The 19,065-nt window shown below is 45.0% G+C and overlaps 1 protein-coding gene across 2 annotated transcripts in view; it reads right to left on the bottom strand.

Moving 5' to 3' along the window:
* The window catches only part of BMP6 (bone morphogenetic protein 6), a 96,935-nt gene extending 78,091 nt beyond the window's left edge, over positions 1 to 18,844 (bottom strand). Inside the window, exon 1 of one of the 2 annotated variants that reach the window (XM_083826207.1) lies at positions 17,918 to 18,844. In XM_083826207.1, coding sequence (XP_083682333.1) covers positions 17,918 to 18,353 — 436 coding nt within the window. In that variant the 5' untranslated portion in view covers positions 18,354 to 18,844. The remainder of the gene's footprint in view (positions 1 to 17,917) is intronic. The other variant, XM_083826206.1, reaches the window with a different exon arrangement.
* Positions 18,845 to 19,065: the final 221 nt, after the last annotated feature.

Below are 19,065 nucleotides of genomic sequence, written 5' to 3'. Positions count from 1 at the left end.
CCTGCTGGCATCCAATTACTGAGTTACTGACAGTGACTCACAGGCAAAAATAACAACTGCAAGGGCTAAGACCAGCAAGGAAATTCTCCTCAAACCAAAACACAAGGAGAGTTTGCTGTCAGGTAAGACTGATGACAGTCCACCTTGTGCCTGGGGATGTCACCCAGCACCTCTTTTACTGCTGGAAGGGCCTAAGGCACCTTTGTTGATCTCTCCTGCTCCTGGGCATGTCCCACCATCAGCTTACAGCTGCAGGTGTGGGTCTTTTACTTCTTTGCTATTAGTTTCCTTCCAAGGTAGGTGGTAGGTACAAGTCTTGTGACCTTCAAGAAATGTGCAGGATTTCTGTGGAGCTACAATACAGTTGCCTGCAATGGCCCTGAGGATCCTTGCTAGTGACATAATTTTGCCTTTCTTCCCCAGATTTGGGCTTTTTGTGTGCACCATCACCTCTAATGAAAGTAACAATTATTATACCCTAGCTTACTAGCTCTGCACTCCAAGCACACACAGAAATACAAAAGCAGTGGAATGAGGACATATAAGTTTATCTAAATAATCTGCAAAACAGAATAAAAAAAGTTTTCAAAGGCTGAAAAAAAAAATCCGCCAGATGAATTCTCTTCTGGCTACACAGAGAAGCAGGTGAACATATAGATGCCCCCAGCTGTGACCGACAAGTGCCTAATTAAAGGAACACCCCATGACAACCACATGCATTTAATTTGTTCAGGTGGCAAGGTTAACAAAATAAGCTTAGAGAATGAATGTTGCACAAGCAGAATGACTTAAAAATGAAGAAAAGACCAGTCAAAATGAATCACGCACCTCAGTCAAACACAGGAAAGTCTGCTTGCTTTAAACCCAGTTATAATTAGTTTCCCCTCACCTTCCAAAAATGTATTTACAAAGGAAAACAGTATTTACGTTGTAAGCTAAACCACAACCATTTTATTTATCTGTTATTTCAGTTTTTCCTTAAGGCTTGTGTTTAAAGACAACCCAGACAAGCCTACTCTCAACAGCCTCTTAACAGACACCGTGTTTAATGAGAGAGAATAAAGAACATTATGATCAGTTTTCCTAGAAAAGGAGATCACAAGAAAAGCATAATAACATCATTTCCTCTTCGGCAGCTCTGTCTGACTTCCCTCCCAGGCACCTCCAGACAGAGCCTGCTCACCACACGGCTGCCTGGGGAGATACAGGGGGATGCCACGTGGGTATACTCCCAAAAGGGGACACGGCTCAGAGGATCTGACGGGCAAAAAGGCTTTTGTGATGGAGAGCCTGCCTGTTTTCTCAGCTCCATCAGCCGATCTAATGAAGATGGTAAATGTCTTGCCCCTGTAAACCTTGACTCTTCCATTGCAGCTCCACTTTCATGGCAATGAGATGCTGTTACGAGTGTTTACACAGGCCTGAATCATGCAAACTAGGAGACATGAAATAAGAGGTAAAATGATCAAAAACTGCATCAACAAGAGCTGTGGTTTCATCCAGCTGGTAACGTTATTTTTAGAAAACTCAAATCTCTTAGGCGTCATCCTTCAAGCCCACATTTGTGTTCTTCCTGCCCCAAAACTGCATGGATGAGAGCAGGAACCCATGCACATACACTTCCCTCCAGTCCAGCTCATTTCTCCTGCCCCCAAGATTTCTCTCCTCATTCTGTGGCCACGAAGTCAGACGTGGGTAACCAGCTCCAGTGACTGGCTGTACATGATCCGCTTGTGACCAACCACAGCATCTTCGACATCAGTGGAGTCTTTCAATTTAGTTTGTGATAGTATCAGACAGTCTAAGGCTTTCTTTGCAGGGTTTTTCCCCAGTTATGCTTATAACTCCAGCCTCAGACAACTCAGGCTGCTTTCACAGCCCATCTGCCTCAAACAGCACTGATTTTTTTTTTCTACTTGAGTACAGCTTGGGTTTATTCAACCAGAAAGAACAGAAATAGTGATGTGCACACTTCACACCACACATAGTGACAGACGAGTACTCTGTAACCCAAAGACAGTAGTTTCCAAACAGTTCAGACTGAAATTCCTTTGCCTGGGCTGTCTGGATAACAAATTTAAAACCTTCCAAGTCGAATCTGGGTTGACAGACCAGATGCAATTCTTCAGGGGATTCCCCACTACCTCCACCTTGTTTCTTCAGGTCCCAGCAAGCATGAAGGCCTTAGTGGGAGATGCCTCGGGAGTCCTGACAGCAGCAGAGATGAAGGCAAAATGAACGTGCAGCTCTGCTATGGCTGCTTTAACTCTGAATGTGTGAGAGGTAGCAATGAGTCCCACCAGGAGACTATGATAGAGCACTGGCAAGTGGTTTAGTGGGTCTTTTTTTGGAACAATTTCCCATCTGCATGAATTTCTGCAGTGAAGAATTGATACTGACCTCAGGTAACTTCCCATAGAGAGGAGGGCAGTAGGACAAGGAAATACGTGGAGTGGAAAAAAGCCATGAATTCCAAGAATGAGAGTGAGCATCTCCATCCAGGTCATTACGACCTGGGCTTAGTGCACAGTCCCTAAACTCATCTTTGTTTTTGTTTGTACTTGCTAAGTGCAGGTTCTGCTGTCCTTAATACTCAAATAGCATCAATGAAATCTATGGGACTGTTTGCAGACTACAGCCTTCACTCAAGATAACTACTGCCTCTGAATCTGGCAGTAGGCAGTACTTTCAGCAGGAGAAACCCACTAGAAAGCCACTGGTCAATATCAAAGCCTTCAAGTTTTCTTACTATTCCTTCACATTTTTGTAGCTTTTCAGAATTTCAGAAAATTTATCTAAATTAAAAATAACATATTTATTTAATCATGATCTCTCTCTCTCTCTCTCTCTCTAATTGCTAAGAGGACCTGTCGTACAAATCCAAGTTTTCTTCCATCTCAAATAGGTACAGTTTAAAGCCAAGAATACATATGTTGCTAGCTGGAAAATAAAGTGCTCTTGATTCCTAACTTTATTTTGGACAGTCAACTCCAAGTTATTAAAAGCCAAATTCAGTAGTGAGAAAATATATATAGCTTCAGCTGTTTTGTGTGGATTTAAAGTAGTATTTGCTTTATGAGTAAGAGATTCAATAATGCATATATTTACATAAAAATAGTTTTGACATTTACGTTAACTTCTTGCCAGGCTGGTGCAAAAATGGAAATGTAAAAAGCATAAACGCAGAAATGAGCCCCTATGCTGTAAGTCTGCTATTTACAGGTAATTTTTTTTTTCTTGGCAATAAGACCCGAACGGTATGTTTTATAGCACTAGACCTAGCCACTCTGAGTCAATTTAGAGTTTATGGAAATTGTCAGACTGACAGTTTAAGAATTAAATTCTCCACACCAGAATATAGTTTAGCAGGGGCAACAGCAAAGAACATTTCTAGAAACTTGGGCCACTGAAGTGCCTTGGTCATGTTCTGCAGATGTGACAGAAGTCAAGATAGGACAGAGGAGTGAGCAGCAAGTCAAACACCCAATTATCTCCTGAGACCAAAGAGGCTTCTGAAGAGGGTGACACCACTACATGCCACGGGAAGCACGCAACAAAACACCTCGTGTAATTTGAAGTAAAGCCCCAGATGGCTATGAAATGCCTGAAATTTTCGAACTGGAACTGCTCAGATGAAGACTTCTATTTCACACAAGATTTTATGTTTGCAAAACATGCATAGATTTGAGGAAAGAGACAATCTGCCACTCTCAGGGCTTCTAGGCAACTAGCCTCCCCGGATAGAAAGGACAAGCAACAGAAAGCCAGGACATAACAGAAACCTGCCTTGTTTGCAAGTGCCCTGAGCAAATCCTCCTCCTACATCCTCCCAGCAAGACACATGAAGCCAAGCTGGTCAAGGACCAGGCACACCTCCTGACAAAAAGCCCTCACAGATACCACCAGAGGACGATTCCCTAACTCCTCCAACAAGCTATACTTAGTGATTTATGTTCTGTCTTATCTATTCTCCTTTACTTTCCACCTGAACTATCTAGCTCCTTTAGACTTCTCTTTTCTCAAAGCAACAGAGGAAAAGAGATCTCTTTAATCCTAGGTGAGGGTAGGTGATGCACAATATGATGTCAAGCACATTATAGGAGCCCCACTGTGCTAGGTCTTGGGATGACCATACAGCAGTGACTAAATAATTGATGTGATAGACAGAAGAGGTTGGAAGCTGTCTTTTCTACTACAGCAACCAAGACTGTTTCTTACTTCTTTTTTTCCCCAGAGCAATTAGTCAGCTCAGGGATGTCAAAAAATGTAACTGCCGCAAGAGAAATTACAGTGTAAGTGCTGCTGTATTTGCCAATGACATACCAGGCTTTGCCCCAAGGTTTCTGATGTTTGAAGCCTCATGTCCCTTGTTCTGCAGGACTCCGAAAGGCATTTTAATAATGACAAAATAACAGACAAATAAATTCATTTATAAATAAATAATAAACAATATTATAAATAAATTATATTTATAAAAAATAATAAAGCCCAGATGACCAAACTGATGACATATCAAAATGAAAAAGAGAAATATAAAATATATATGTATACATTCGTTAAGCTTTCAGTCACCAATTCAGACCCTTTTACTAAAAGTTCACAACTGGCTCATCGATACTTAGTACTCTGACAGTCTCAACTAAATGGCCGGGCAACTAAGAAGTCATCTTCGCATTCTAGTTACCCAACAGCATCATAAATAGAAGAAAACATATCAACAGAAACAATTAATCAGAGCTGAGGATAGTCTTGATTCTTAGTGCAGCCTCATATGTTACATATTTTTTCTGCTGTGATCTCACTAGCAATGCATCACTGTTTTTAACCACTCTGAGCACTGATTCTATGCTCAGCAGCTGTGTTTGTTTAGAGGGCTAGAAATTAGCACAGGACAAATGGACTTTATCCAACTGAATTTTTTTGGGGCATTTTTCACTACACTTCACAATATATTGGTCCTCATAGTCCAATTATGTATTTGCCACTGACGCTGGACAAGGATAAGCAAAGATGGATAAGCGGAGATGGTGCTTGCTGTTACTGCACGGGGAAGCTCCAAATGCAGGCTGCCTGATTGCTAAGCATGGTTAAGACACTTGTAGCCAAAGAAGTCCACTACTGTATTGTTCATGCTTTTTTCACTAAACATAAAGAATGTCATCATAATCCATCCTGCACTTTGCACTGTGCCAGTTCAGTAAAAGTGATGAAATCCAATGATATTTTATACGTAGAGGGACCTGTCAGTGCCCTTCACACTCAAAACTGGCTGGATTCCAATTCCAAAAGCCAATTCCAAAAGACTGTTAGCCAAACTCCAGACAAGTCAGCCCTAGAATCATTTTCCACTTCAAAATCCACACGCTTTTTAACAGAAAGTTACTTAAAAACAGATAAACGAGGAGCCTTGTGCCCTTATGTATTTTTAGTCTCCTTGACACTTTTCTTACAACCGAGCTGTGGAGGGGTTTGGTTTTTCCCTGCCCCATTTTATGATAGACACTTAAAAAGGAGTTACTGGACTTACTGGGATGCGACAATGAACAGTCCTGCCCTAGCTCTCGCATGCATGAAGGTAAATGTATTTTTAAATATTTGCCCTAATTATGCAGAATATTTTTGCAAGTGACCCCTCTTTAAGCTAGAGCTTACACAACAGATAAACACAGCATGCATCAAGTTGTAGTTTAGAGACTGTTTATGTCTTCCACGCTGCTACAAACACTCCAGTCCCATCTTATAAACTGTGTCATACAGAAACTCTCAAACAGCCTTCCGAGCAGCTGCCGAAATCCTGGTATTCAAACAATTTCTCCACAAAAGTATTCAAAACTATCCACTAGTTCAACACCAAACCTTAATCATGCACCCTGCTGGACAGAACATGGTTAAAAGTACTATGAAACTTTTTGAAATTTATATTTTCTTGGGAACCAATAAAGCACATTTCTGGGAACAGTTGCAGGGCATTTCGTTTCTGAGAGACTGCATCTCACTATTTTTAACTTTGTTGCATGCAACAAAGTACATATTTATCTGATAATTTCAAATAATAGCAATTATAATGTTCTGACATCACAAGACACATGAAGAATGCTGTCAAAGTAATATATTGCACTTTGCTGCGTAATTATGTTATGTTGGAGCAGAGAGCTGGAAAACTTAGTATAATCATTAGCTGAGTGCTGAATGTTTTGATTGTCAGACAGGTTGTATATGATGCAAATATATGACTCAGAAATGATTTCACATAAACATTTTGGTAACAGTAATCTGACTCATAACCTCCAACATAGAAAATAACAAGCTTCACAAAACATCTGTGCACTCAGAGCAATCCAGCCTCGCAGCAACCTTTGGAAACCTTGCAGTGCCAAAAAACGAGGGAGCCCAGTCTCTGAAGACCCAAAGCGGAGAGGTGCTGAAATCCACCCTCCCAAATGAGTCAAAGCACCTGGGGTCAGAGAGCAAGCCCACAGCAGGGGCAAAGCAGGCTGCAGTTCCCACCGGGCATCTCTGCCAGACAGCCGCGATATTTATTCTGTCTGATAGCCTGCCTAGTGGGCATTGCTTAGTTCAGGTCCACATTTAACAGGGAAAACACATGAGGAAAGGTTTGTTGTTATTCTACTCGAAGCCTTGCCATGTAAGCATGACACAATGCACAATTCATCTGCTATTTATTTTCTCATTCATTATGAGATGGACAGCTTCTTTCACTGCCCCTTTCCGAAGACAAATGTGCGGTCTTGAGTGACAAGGAGGATTTACCGTCTGTTATTTCAGAGGAGGTTTGCCATGTTTATTCTGGAAAGTGCCATGAATTAATGAACTATCTCTTCAAGCCCCAGTGAAGCTGAGCTGCCAGCTCAATGGCTGCCAGAAGCAATAGAATATTATGGGACCCCATAAAATTATTTTTACTGAGGCTAGTGATAGCAAAAGCATCAGGCGGACCCAACTTCAATAGCTCCTGCAACATAAAGGAGTCGTTGTAAGAGCTTCAGCCATTACATTGTATTTTTTTTCAGAGATTTTTAACAAAACTATCAGTTAACTCAGAACACCTACTTTTAACCTCCCTGCAGCATGGATATTGCTTTACCTAAACAGACCCCTTTCACTGCATTCATGTCACCAAAAGTCAACCAAACCTTTACTAGGCTCTCCAACATTTTCAAGTGAAAAGCGTGCCAGCCTGTGACCTCTTTCATCTTTCCTGTTGAAATCCTCTTGGACACTAGCCTATGCCTATGTACCAGAGCTTCAACACACACATAAAAACAGAGCTATTTTCAGAAAAGGTTCAACTATTGTTAATTCGATAGACATTAAAAATAGAACTGCATTCAAACATAATCTTAGCTCCCCAGACAATATTAGTAACCTGTGAGAAAACCGCCAAAAGCAGGGAGAGCTCAGGGCAGGAGATGCCCCCAAATCCCTCCCCTCCTGGACAGACTCAGGGTGGCCCAGCTGTGCTCATGGCCACACAAGCCCACCTCTGCCCCATGCCATGTACTCCACAGGATAGGGCCAATAGTACATATCAGGTACAAATGGACAACTGGTGAATATTTGTGTTCAGAGAGCACCCACAAAAGCAGGAGGTGATACCAAAGCCAAGCTGCTCACAAGCATGGCTGAGGAGCCATGTCCCTGAGGGAGGGTGCCCACAGAACATCATGCAACGCTGGTGAGGAAGGTTCACCATCAGGGAGGACCACAGCGCATGTGAAGTGAGAAGCTGTGGTCTCCAGATGACTGATGCTGCAACCTGGGGGAGGATGGATTTTGCCAAATAAGAGTGTACTGTGCAAGCCACCTGGAGGCCTGCCAGGCCAGAGATGTGGTTTCGTGGTTATATCACAGGGCCACGAGCAAGAACCTCGTGGACCTCATCACAGCCTCCTGGTCTTATCGTGCCCTCTGAGCCTCCGTTCAGCCATTCGGAAAATGAGTATAATGGCCATTTACATTAGTCAGAGCACACTGTATGACTTCGATGCTTGTGAAGTGTTTTCAGGCCCTGGATAAAAGATAGTCGTATCCTTGCATTGTATAACAGGCAAGGAGCCCTCCACATCCTGCAGAATGGAACATTTTTGGAGACGATGGCTGCTACAGTCATTAAAGTGTAAAAACCATCACATGCAAGAGACAAAACACAGACATCTTGAAGTGAAAATATCTCTTGCCCTGCATTCAGCAAACATTTTCTCTCCAGCTATCTTCCATAGCATACTAAGTAGGAACTTCCTTAAGTATGAGAACTTTCTTTTTGTATCCCTTCTTTCCTCCCTCCCTCCCTCCCCCTTCTTTTTTTTCTTTTTTTTTGTGGGGGGAGAGGAATTTAACAGAAAAGAGATTGAAAGAGCAAGCCAAGAGATTCACAATCACTAAAGCTTGCAGAACATACAGTGAATTTTGGCAGGACATGCATGTTTATTCTTTTCATATGCTGTTTAAATTATTTTTATAAACAAGTCATTATCTTGCATAGCCACTGCTTGGTCCCTTTCATGTTGAAGACGTTTGATGTTACAATAATTAAGAAAAGGGTCTGCATGCCTGAAATGTGGTCTCAGGATGCTGGTTTGTGGGCAAGAGAGACTGCTGCTTTTCTAAAATGAAGGGTTTATTCTCTAGACTTCATCATTTCAATCACATACCTGGATTCTATACTTTCAGATCAAATCTTTGTACAGATATCCAAATACTAATTACGTAACTAGCTTAAATTTTAGAACCATGCTCCCACCATTTTGCACTAAAGATCATGCACAGCTGAGTCACACACTGCAATTAGAAAAACTTATTTTGTGACAGGAACTACTACTGAATCGATCCTGTCCATTCATTATAAAGTTGATGCTTAAAAATAAGCACACATCTTCTTTCACTCATGTATGTAACTGGGATTTGGGATCTTCTAGTTCTCCATGGCTGTTACTGAGATTTTAAAAGCCTGTCTTGGTGAATCACTGCTCAGCATTCCTCACTAACCCATAGGAGCATGCCTGAGACGTAGGCTTTGACTCCCAGTTCTTGGGTAAATGAGGGTGCCTTTACGCTACCCCTCTGCAGAACGGGGCCCCGCATCCCCTCCAGCCTGTGGCACCCAGAGGGTATTCCGCTGCTGGGACCCTAGGGGAGCCAAGCCTGACCCTGGCAAGGTGAGGAAGGTCAGGGGAAAGCTGATGGAAAAGCCTCTCGGGCTTGCATGCAAATGTATTGAGGAACTGGGCTTAATCTGCTTTGGATATAAGGGAAAAATGTTTCAGGATGAAGGGAGTGAGGTACTGGAACAGGCTGCCCAGAGAAGTTGTGGATGCCCCACCCCTGGAAGTATGTTCAAACCAGGGTTGGATGGGACTTTGGGCAACCTGATCTGGTGGAAGACATCCCTGCCTATGGCAGGGGGGTGGACTAGATAATATTTAAGGTCCCTTCCAATGCAAATTATTCTGAGAGTCTATCATAACTGTGCTTAAGCAGAAATAAAGCCCCATCCACTTCTTTATTCTCCAGTAAAGATCCTTATTCCACATACTTTTAATGAGGTTTGAAAAATATGGAAGTTAGACTACACGTTCATGTCTAAACAGCTTTTATTACACAGTTTACGAAGACGGAGGCAGACAAGTATTTTGCGTCTTGTAGATGCTTGTTATGGTTCAACATTTTTTCCAACTAATTTGGACAATTTTATTCTCTGTAAGAGGACTGGGATTGACTGTGTACAGTTTTACTCTCCCTGATTCATCTCTCAAGTGTTCTGGAAACTCCAGGGAGCAGCGGTCAGGAGACACAATGATGCAATACGGCTCCTCCGTTTCAGACAAAAACTACAGACCCTTTTCACCAACACCTCTTTGCTTATGGGCGTGAATATCACAGCCTGCCCACAGGCTTTAATCTGTTCTCATTTTTTACATGATCCTTGTTTCCTGGTGTGAAGCTAAATGACTACACTTCAATAGACATTATGTCACCCCTTAGCCCTTAAACAAACACAGTGTCTAATACCTTGACCATACGCACCACGCACACGTAATGCAGTAAATGACAAGATAAGAATGTTGCCTCTGCACTTGCATGAAATATCAGTTTTATGTTTTAAACACAGCATATTTTACAGCCTGCACCTGATAAAAAAAAAAAAAAAAGTGGCTCTCCATTCACCCCAGTAAGTTTTCAGTTTGATCAAATGCATCTTATTTGTGTGGGAGTTTCAAGCAGTTGATTCATATGTCTTCCTTACTGCAAATGACTGTTAAATTATATGGTGCAACACATCTTTGGAATACCATTTGAAATACATGTTCTCATTTACTATCAGGAAATTTGACTTCTTCAGAACAAGTGTTAACAGTGCCTTGATTAATTTGTAAAGCTATTCAAGCCCTGAAGTACATCTGCACACTGAGTGTATTTCAAATACTGCGCTTCTGTTTTCATTTTCAAAATGTTTTTATTTATACACTAATATTTGACCTATGAATATTCCAAGTTTACATGGAGCCAGCTGTTCTAAATGCTGGTTATACTGAGCATTCATGCAAAACATCAGGTGATATCATTGGATATTTTTAAGGGAAAAGTTCACAGGAAAGCAGCTATGTATTCTTGTGATTAACACCACATTGGATCAAAACAGTCATGTCTAGCTCTCTTAAAATACAGCTACTGTTTTACTTAGCAGAACACTTCAGCTCTGTCTACATTATACTTTTTTTGCCAAAAAATCCCACTGTTGCTACGACTGATTCAATTCTGTCATTGTGCTATGATGAACACTGCAATGTGAAAAAGAGGGCTGCAGGCAGTTCTGTCAAAATCTTTGTGCCCTTAAAAACAAAAAAATCATCTTATGCCATCACAAATAAATAAATAAATAAATAAATAAATAAAATCCACACCCTAAAACCCACCCAATCCTATGTGGCTATCTCCTGGCCTTGGAATTTAACTAATTGAAAGTTCAGGAAATACCGGGCCCAGTCCAAAGTGGGTTTTATAAATCAAACCACAGCATGACCCACCAAACACCCCTGCAGTCCCAGCAAGGCTCAGCTCCCTTAATTAATTTTTTTTTTTATTTTTGTTTTCCCTGCAAGGCCCCTGCAGCAGCTGCATCCCTGTGCCCTCCCCGAAAAGCCACCATCCTGGGAACCGGCCCCAGGTGCAAGGCACAGGGCCTCAGAGCTCCCTGGGAGGAGGCAGGAGGCACTGCTCCTCCTGCTCGTCCAGCCATGAAATGTCGAAAGAGACAAGTCACTGGCCGGTTTTCACATGTATCAAAGCTGGTGAATCCCAGCCTGGATCGCCCTCTCCACACATCAAACAGGAAACCTTGGGATGACCCAGTGCCACCCTCCAAACCATTCACACAGAAGAGACTTTCTGGACCTTGACCTTGGTCTCTCACACACTGGTGTGATGCCTGCTAAATCAAATGAGACTCTCTCAACCACGAGTGATTTTTCCATCCATCCAATATCACAGAATCCCAGAAGGGTTCAGGTGGGAAGGGATCCCTGGAGGCCACCTGGTCCAACCCCCTGCTCAAGCAGGGCCACCCAGAGCAGGTTGCCCAGGTGGCTTTTGAAGATCCCTATACTGTCTGTTCTCTGTTTCACATCACTACATAAATGGCCAAACGGAAATGCTAATCTGTTGGTAGGTGGAGCGTACTTAAGAACACTGCTGTGCCACTGCTGGGAAACAGCAGAAACACACAATGGTACTGTTTATGTCTCAAGTAACTCGTACTTTCCTCTAACGCCGCACAAGTTAGCAATGATGCAAGATGACTTAAAAAGAATCATGCCTCCACAGCATGGAAAGTCTAAACACCACCTTCCTTCCTCCTAAATCACAAACACCACTTAAAAGTTTATATTTAAAACTACGAGAGAGAGCGTCACTACCACGATATGCTGGGCAGGGCTCAGCAAGGACATGCAGCTCCTTGGCAAAGGCGTGAGCCTGCAGCAAGAAGTCCCTGCAGGAGCTCGGCACAGGACATCCACGGTGGCTGCCCAGGTAATTTGCTGATGAAACATTCAGCTGAAGGGAAGCTCTGAAATGAACACCTTTCTTAAAGAAGCAGTTTGATTTCAGCTTTGTTTGAGTGGCAAAAAGAATTAGGAAATGCTGCTTTCATATTTTCAAAACAAATAAACACACACACCTAGGTTTGTATTCCAAAATGTAACTTCTTATTTATGTACATGTACAAAATTTGGCTTGAATTGATCAAGACCACTTTGGCACATACTTACTTTTTCTAATTACTAATCGCTTTTTTATCTTTTTTCACTCACCCAAATTTAGGACAGTGTAAATTTTTAAGCTCTAAAAAGCTTTCAGAAGATAGAGAATAGTACTGGCTAATCCCACGTGATCTGGTTTGAATAGCTCAGTCCGGATGACACTGACACCTGGATACACTGCTTGGATACAAATGTGGCCCTCCACCAATTTCGACACTGCATATTTTGATCAGCAGCTTCTCCTGGAGCCACACATCTGTCCAAAGCCAGAAGGATTCCTGTAGTCACCCAAATTCATAGCCTGAAAGAGCTAAGGACTTCTAAAAACTCCTTCTAAAAAGGGAAAGAACAATCAAAGTATGACGGTGGACTGTTTGCCTTTTCTTTAATCCTGTCATCAGTCAGCTACGTGCCAGCAGGCAGCTAGCAAGCAGTGACTTCACTAAGATGACATACATGAGGACCTTGAGCTGCATCAGTTGAACAGCTAATATAAGGCTGCTCTCTGACACTTGGGATCCGTCTTGGCATCAAAACCCAGCACGCTAATCTTGGCAGATGTCAGTAAGCTTATTCCCATCGTCAGCTTCATGATTTCTAATACTGGCCTGCTCTGGACACACGTGGAGGAGGATGCTCGCATGCCGAGAGCGCGAGGCTTTACACAGCCAGCTGGCAGCACAGTCAGATACACAGCATCACACACTCCAGTTATTCCCTGTGAGTAGATGTCTTGACCTTTACAACATGTGGCCAAGAGTATAAACAGATGGGATGACAGTATGAATGGTAAGGTCCCATCACTATAATCACACCACGTCCCTGATACATCTTGGTTACCGAATTCCATATCCTCTGACACCAAGCACGATAACACATAGTAAGACAGGTAGGCTGATCAGAGGCTGCAGAAGAAAAAAATTCAACTGCTTTAGAAATGAACATGGAGTCCTGCTTCCTCCCCATGAAAAGACATGGTGCTTGTGCGTAAGTGCTTGCCATGGATTTATGCAAGATCGTTCCTAGAAGGAAATCTGGATAGTGCCTGCTGCCAAAAGAGATGAAGAGATGACTTAGAAGACACCACATCCATAAGTTGCTGCTTTGTAGGCAAGCCGAGAGAGAATTTGTACAGCAAGCTTTACATTGGCAGGGAAGACAGTAATTGCCTGGGTTTGGGGGATTCAAAGATTCAAGAAGCTTTTCAACATGGCCACAACTCAAATCATGCAGAAAAGCTTCAGGGATGATCTGGGTTTTCCTTGGGTTTGCCCTAAGTCTTTCCAAGAGACCTGTGGGTCTTTTGACATAAAGGTGTGAGCCTTTTCTCCCATAGATAAAGTGATACAGTGAATTCATGCTGTTAGGCAGCAACAGGAATGTGCAATACTGTGGATAATCAGCCATCACAACTCATAAGTGCGTTTTCTATGGTAGTTGTCCCTCAAATTTGGATTAGTTTGGACTTTTCTTGCATTGCTATCTGGCTGTCAATAGCCCTAGATTTGGGTCTTTTTTTATTTGTTTGTTTGTTTTTCCCCTTCTTAGGGGAAGCATACATTTTCTTCCCAGTGTGGCTGCCTGGATAGGGAACCGCAAGTATAAGGGACCAGATAAGCTTCTCAGTTTTGATCCAGACTGTTCCTCCCATTACACAGGGAGTAATTCTGGCCACAGTTAAATTAGAAAAGCCTTCCAGAGTCTTGTTTCTGCAGCTACAAATTGCACATACTGCTCTCCAAAAGCATCAGCTAGTAAAACAGGGACTAGAGAACATCTCCCTTTCACTTCAGCAATGATGATTTAGAGGAAACCAAGGGGACATCTGATCAGTCACAGCCCCCAGCCCAGTTTGGTTTGAATAGTGACTCCTCTCTCCTCATCTCCCTGGACTTAGAGAGCAGGGATTTGCTGTGAGGGGCTTGATACATCTCTCACTAGAGCAGCCTTGGAAGAAAAACAGAAGGACACTTGCCTGAGTCTAGCCCTCAGTCCAGCATAACTCCCTCAAAGACCAACGTCCATACCGACCCCAGGTCATACCAAGAGGATAAAGAAGAGTTAACCCTACTAGATGCCATGAGGAAGGTATATTAGTCAAATAGGAAATAGTAACACATTTTTCTTCCCCCCAAAAAAGCACTGTGTCAAGATGTGCCAGTGCTACATTTAGATCAGGGATGTTCCTGAAGAGGAACAGTTTCATGAGGATATTCATTGATCCATAATGCCCCCTCCAGCACCTCATCCCCTGCTGTACATTCCCTTGGCACAGAATTTAGGTGCCCTGGTTGATCTGATAAACCTCAAATAGAGAGATCCAAAACACAGATGTTTCCATCTGAACTCGATATCCAGGCTTCCTATGAGGGAAATGGAAAGAAATGGGCACTTTTTGAGTGCCTCATCCCAGTGAAAATGCCTGAAATAAGATACTTTGGGGATCATCTTCCCATAATAGGAAGCAGGTTTACCTGGGGTAGCCAGTATTTTCTATCAAAATCTCTTTTGATATCTAGATTGACAAATGAAATTTATTCTCTAAATTATATGAAGTGGTTTGAATCTTCTGTGTGTTTTCACTTGCAACAGAAACAGACACTTATGATACTCCCTGATACTGCTTCCCAGGTGCCTAACAAAGCAAAGTGCTAAATATCTCCTAGGAATTTTGAATTTTCCAAGTTTCTTAAGTTAGCCCCTCAGGTAATTATTGCCCACATCTCACAAGTCCATACAACAGTGCAGACATCACTAGGTATGCAGGACAAATCCCACACTCTACACTTTGAAGATTGATGTTTCTTGTCCTTTCAGTCAGAGAGCAGCTCCCTGTATTTGGGGAACCTCTAACTCCTTTGTGCACATCTCTTTTTCTTTTTTCTTAATAATAGTTTAAAAATAATAATAATTAAAAAAAAAGCACATTTAAAATCAGCAGAGACTACAAGCTACTGACTCTTTTCAGGTTAGAGTGCTGGAAAAATTAAATGCACTTTTTAAGAAGCCTTAACACCTTCAGACTTTCACAACAAAGCAGGACTTCTCCATGCAGCTAATCTAGGCAATGGCTTTGCAGCACAACAAAAAACACCATGTCAAATATTCACCTGGTTCTGTGCTGCAGCAGAAGCAGCACAAGCACCTGAAGGCAGGTCACAGCAGCTGCCCATTAAGCAGAAGGAGGCACGTGGCTGTCTTTCACACCTTTTTCACATGCACACAGTAGTTCCCCAAGATCTACGCGCTTCCTTCATCCACACGCGCCTTCAAGGCAATCTGCGTGAGGTATACTCAAATAATACCATACACCTCTGGTTCTGAGAAAGTGGCAAGGGCCACTGAGATCTCTTTGGTAGCTGTCACTTCAGTAATGGAAAGACAACTCTTTAAGGTTGAACACGGACGCAGCTCTTCAGAAGCTGATTTTAACCAAACGCAAGTTACTATAGGAGGCCTGACCCCATGCAGAAACTCCCAAACAAAATTCTTCTGGCAGGATTTGCTTATAAGGACACTTCAACTGTGAGCTTTCAGGATTGCTTGGCATACACCCCCTGGAGGGGGGCATACACCAAGCCGGTGTCCCTGAGGGGCAGGGCTCTTCCCTTTCTGCTCTGGTCCCACCATCCGTGTCTGCATTTTCTAGACTACATCCTAACAAACCACTCCGACAGATCACAGGCTGGCTTTCACCCATTGCACCTTCAGTTTCCATATCACAATATAACCTCTGGCTTCCTCTAGTCTTCTGCCATGAATTATTGTTTGTTGGAAACAATAATTCCATACACACATGAAGAAAAAATATCCCTGACAAGTCAGAGGAGCTACAGAGAACAACTGAAGAGTTCTTTGGTTTCAGTCAGTCGCTCTGCAAGCACTTTGGTAACAAACAACCATGTTCAATGACATTACAGTTTATGACTCGGAATTTGGAAGTTGATGAGAAATTTCTGCAGTTGATTCATACTTCCTGAAACTCCTAACCAGCGTTTCAATTGTGCGATTTTACTACGTTACATGAATAATTTTCCTTGTTGTTACATAAGTGTCTAGATAGAAATTATTAGAACTGATTTGAATCGTATGAATTATTTTGAAAATTATTATTTTCAAAACAAACAAATTCTTTCAGGTCTGCTGTCTAATACTGCTCGCCAGATGCTTTATAAAGCTGGGTGCTAAACACCTAAAAACAACCCATGCTCAAATTTCTCCCTGAAATCAGCTCCTCTGAGAACTGCCCAGCACTTTTCCAAGCACCCCTCAAGTAAAATGTGCTGTGGGGATTGCTCACAGAAAGCTGCAGGGATGATGCCGTGCTTACTAAAATCACGTGCTTCATGCACAGGTCTCTAAAGTCCCCAAGACAAAGGAGAGAGACACCGGTAGCAGCTCTGTTTGCCCGAAGGACAGGCGGATTTGGAGAGGCTGGGAGGGGAGCAGTGCAGCAAAAAGGAGCACAGAGGTACCTGCTGTCTGGTTGCAAAATCCACACACTATTTCCACGTGCCTCAGGGGCTGAGCTAGCCACAGACTCTGCTGGCTTTGCTGCCAGCTGGTTTCAGGACTCTGCACTCAAAAGCAGCAGAGCAAACACTCGCAGCGTGAGGGGAGCACCTCTGACCTGCCCAGGGATTTCCATCAGGTACAAAAATCTCCCAGCCCCAGGGACTAGGGCTAAATCTGTTCTAAATACATGTACTATGGTACAGAGCTATTGAACGCATCTACCGGTGTTGATAACTCAGATGGATTTCCCACTCCTAGACGTACCCTTGCTCTAGATTAGGAAACATGAAATGCACACCAGTTTGTATCTGTCAAACACCACAAGCTGTTTGCAGGTGCCTGATGTGCAGCTCTGCAACCACTGGTGAAAAGATCCAGTTTTCAGCTGACTCGCTGCTGAGATGCTCGAGCTTCACAGGAATTCACTAAAAAAGGAACTGCAATTTGCCAACTGAAATATTTTCATTCTCCACATTAGGCTGAATCTAATTACACTGTTTCCTCATAATTGCAGGCTAGCATTCAGGGCTCCTTCAAGTAAAAATCTTAATGGCTTTCCCACTGAAATTCCCACCTCGGAGCCCTTCACAGCAGCAACATGCTGACAGCATAATTTGTTTGAAGAGCAGGTTGACGTCTAGCAGAAATTATTTCAAGATTTCTATCACATTCCCAGGCTCGAGCACCAGAACAGCTGACACGGAGTCACGTATTCATCCCCACACTAGCTCGGACGGCTCAAAAGAGACTAAAGGGACAGCAGGGGCTAGGAGGAGAGGCACTCTGCCCCAGCTCCAGGAGCATCAGTGCAACCTGCGCTTCCACGGCTGTGCACAGAAACCCATGCGGAGTGGTTTTAGCGTCAAAGGGCTCTGAGTGCTACCATCACAGCAAAAATGCAACTTTTAATGATTTATTATTATTATTTCTCTGTTTGGGCACCTCTGGCTGGTCAACGCCGGAGGGTACGGAGGGATGCTTCGCCCTCACCTGCAGCAAACCCCGCACAACCCCAGCACGCCCCACTGTGTTTCCAGCCCCCGGCCCCTCGCCGCGCATCCCCAGCGGGGACTTGCGCAGCCGCGTAAGCCCCCCTACTCCGCACCCGCGCAGCCTCCACTCACCCAGGTTGACGAAGCTCATGACCATGTCAGCGTCGTTGAGGAAGGCGCTGTCCTGCGCGCTGGGCACGGGCACCGGCTGGCGACCACGCTGCTCCGCAGCCGCGGTGCCCTCCGCAGCCTCTGCCAGGGCGTGGTAGAGGCGCAGCATGAAGCGCGGAGCCGCCGGCAGTCTCCCCGGGGCCGGGACCGGAGGCTGCCGGGGCGGCGGGCGCGGGCGGTGCGGCAGCCCCAGGACGGAGAGGATCTCCCGCTGCATCTCCCGCTTCTCGTGCGACTTCAGCCGCCGGTAGAGGAAGCCCGAGGAGGCTGCGGGAGGAGGCTGCGGCTGCTCCCCGAGGCTGCCTCCCTCCGTGGGCTCCGCAGAGCGGCAGAAGCCCAGCAGCAGCAGCAGCATTGCCCAGCAGCAGCAGCAGAGCCAAGCCAGCCGCCGCGGCATGGCGCCGGGCCGGGCGGAGGCGGGCGAGCTCCCCGCTTCCCCCCTCTCCCCTGGGGCTCCCCGCAGCCCTCCAGCCTCTCCCTCCCCCCCCCCCCCCCCCGGCCCCCCGCGACACCCTAACGCCGCGGGCCGGCGGGGGACGGCCGGGCCAGGGGGGCTCAGCGCTCGGCCCCCCCTCCGGTGCCCATCGCCGCTCAGGTGAGCCGGGGGGCTGCCCCCCGGCCCGGCTGCTGGGCGCACAGCTCAGCTCGCCATGCCCGTCGGGGAAGCAAGGCGATGATGCTGAGGGTGATGCTGAGGATGAAGAGCGGACTTTGCGCCCTCCCCGCGCTGCAGCCGAGGGGCTCCCGTCCCGCAAACTGCAGCCCCGCTCCGGCCAGCCCGCGGGGACCGGGGCTGCAGGCGGCCGAGGCAGATCAGCAGCGCCCCCGCCTCTCGCCGGGGCGGGCGGCCGCTCCTCCAGGGCGGGGAGCCGCAGAGGGCGCAGGTAGCGCGGCCCCGGGGCGGAGCGGGGCGGGGGGAAAGGGGAAGGGGCCGGGGAGGTGGGCGCCGGCCGCAGGTTGCGCCCCCGGAGCCTCCGAGCAGCGCTGCCCCCCGAAACCAACGGGGATTTTTCGCTCGGAAGAGAAAAGTAAATGGGGTGGCGGGGAAAAGCGACTCGTTCCTCCTGTCCTCAAGATTTAGGGAACGCGGGTTGTTTGTTACGGAGGTG

The sequence above is a fragment of the Anser anser genome, assembly GCF_964211835.1.
Source record: "Anser anser genome assembly, chromosome: 2".
In the NCBI taxonomy this organism is placed as follows: domain Eukaryota; kingdom Metazoa; phylum Chordata; class Aves; order Anseriformes; family Anatidae; genus Anser; species Anser anser.
Note: the sequence above shows the minus strand (reverse complement) of the source record. Positions and strands in the feature narration are given on the sequence as shown.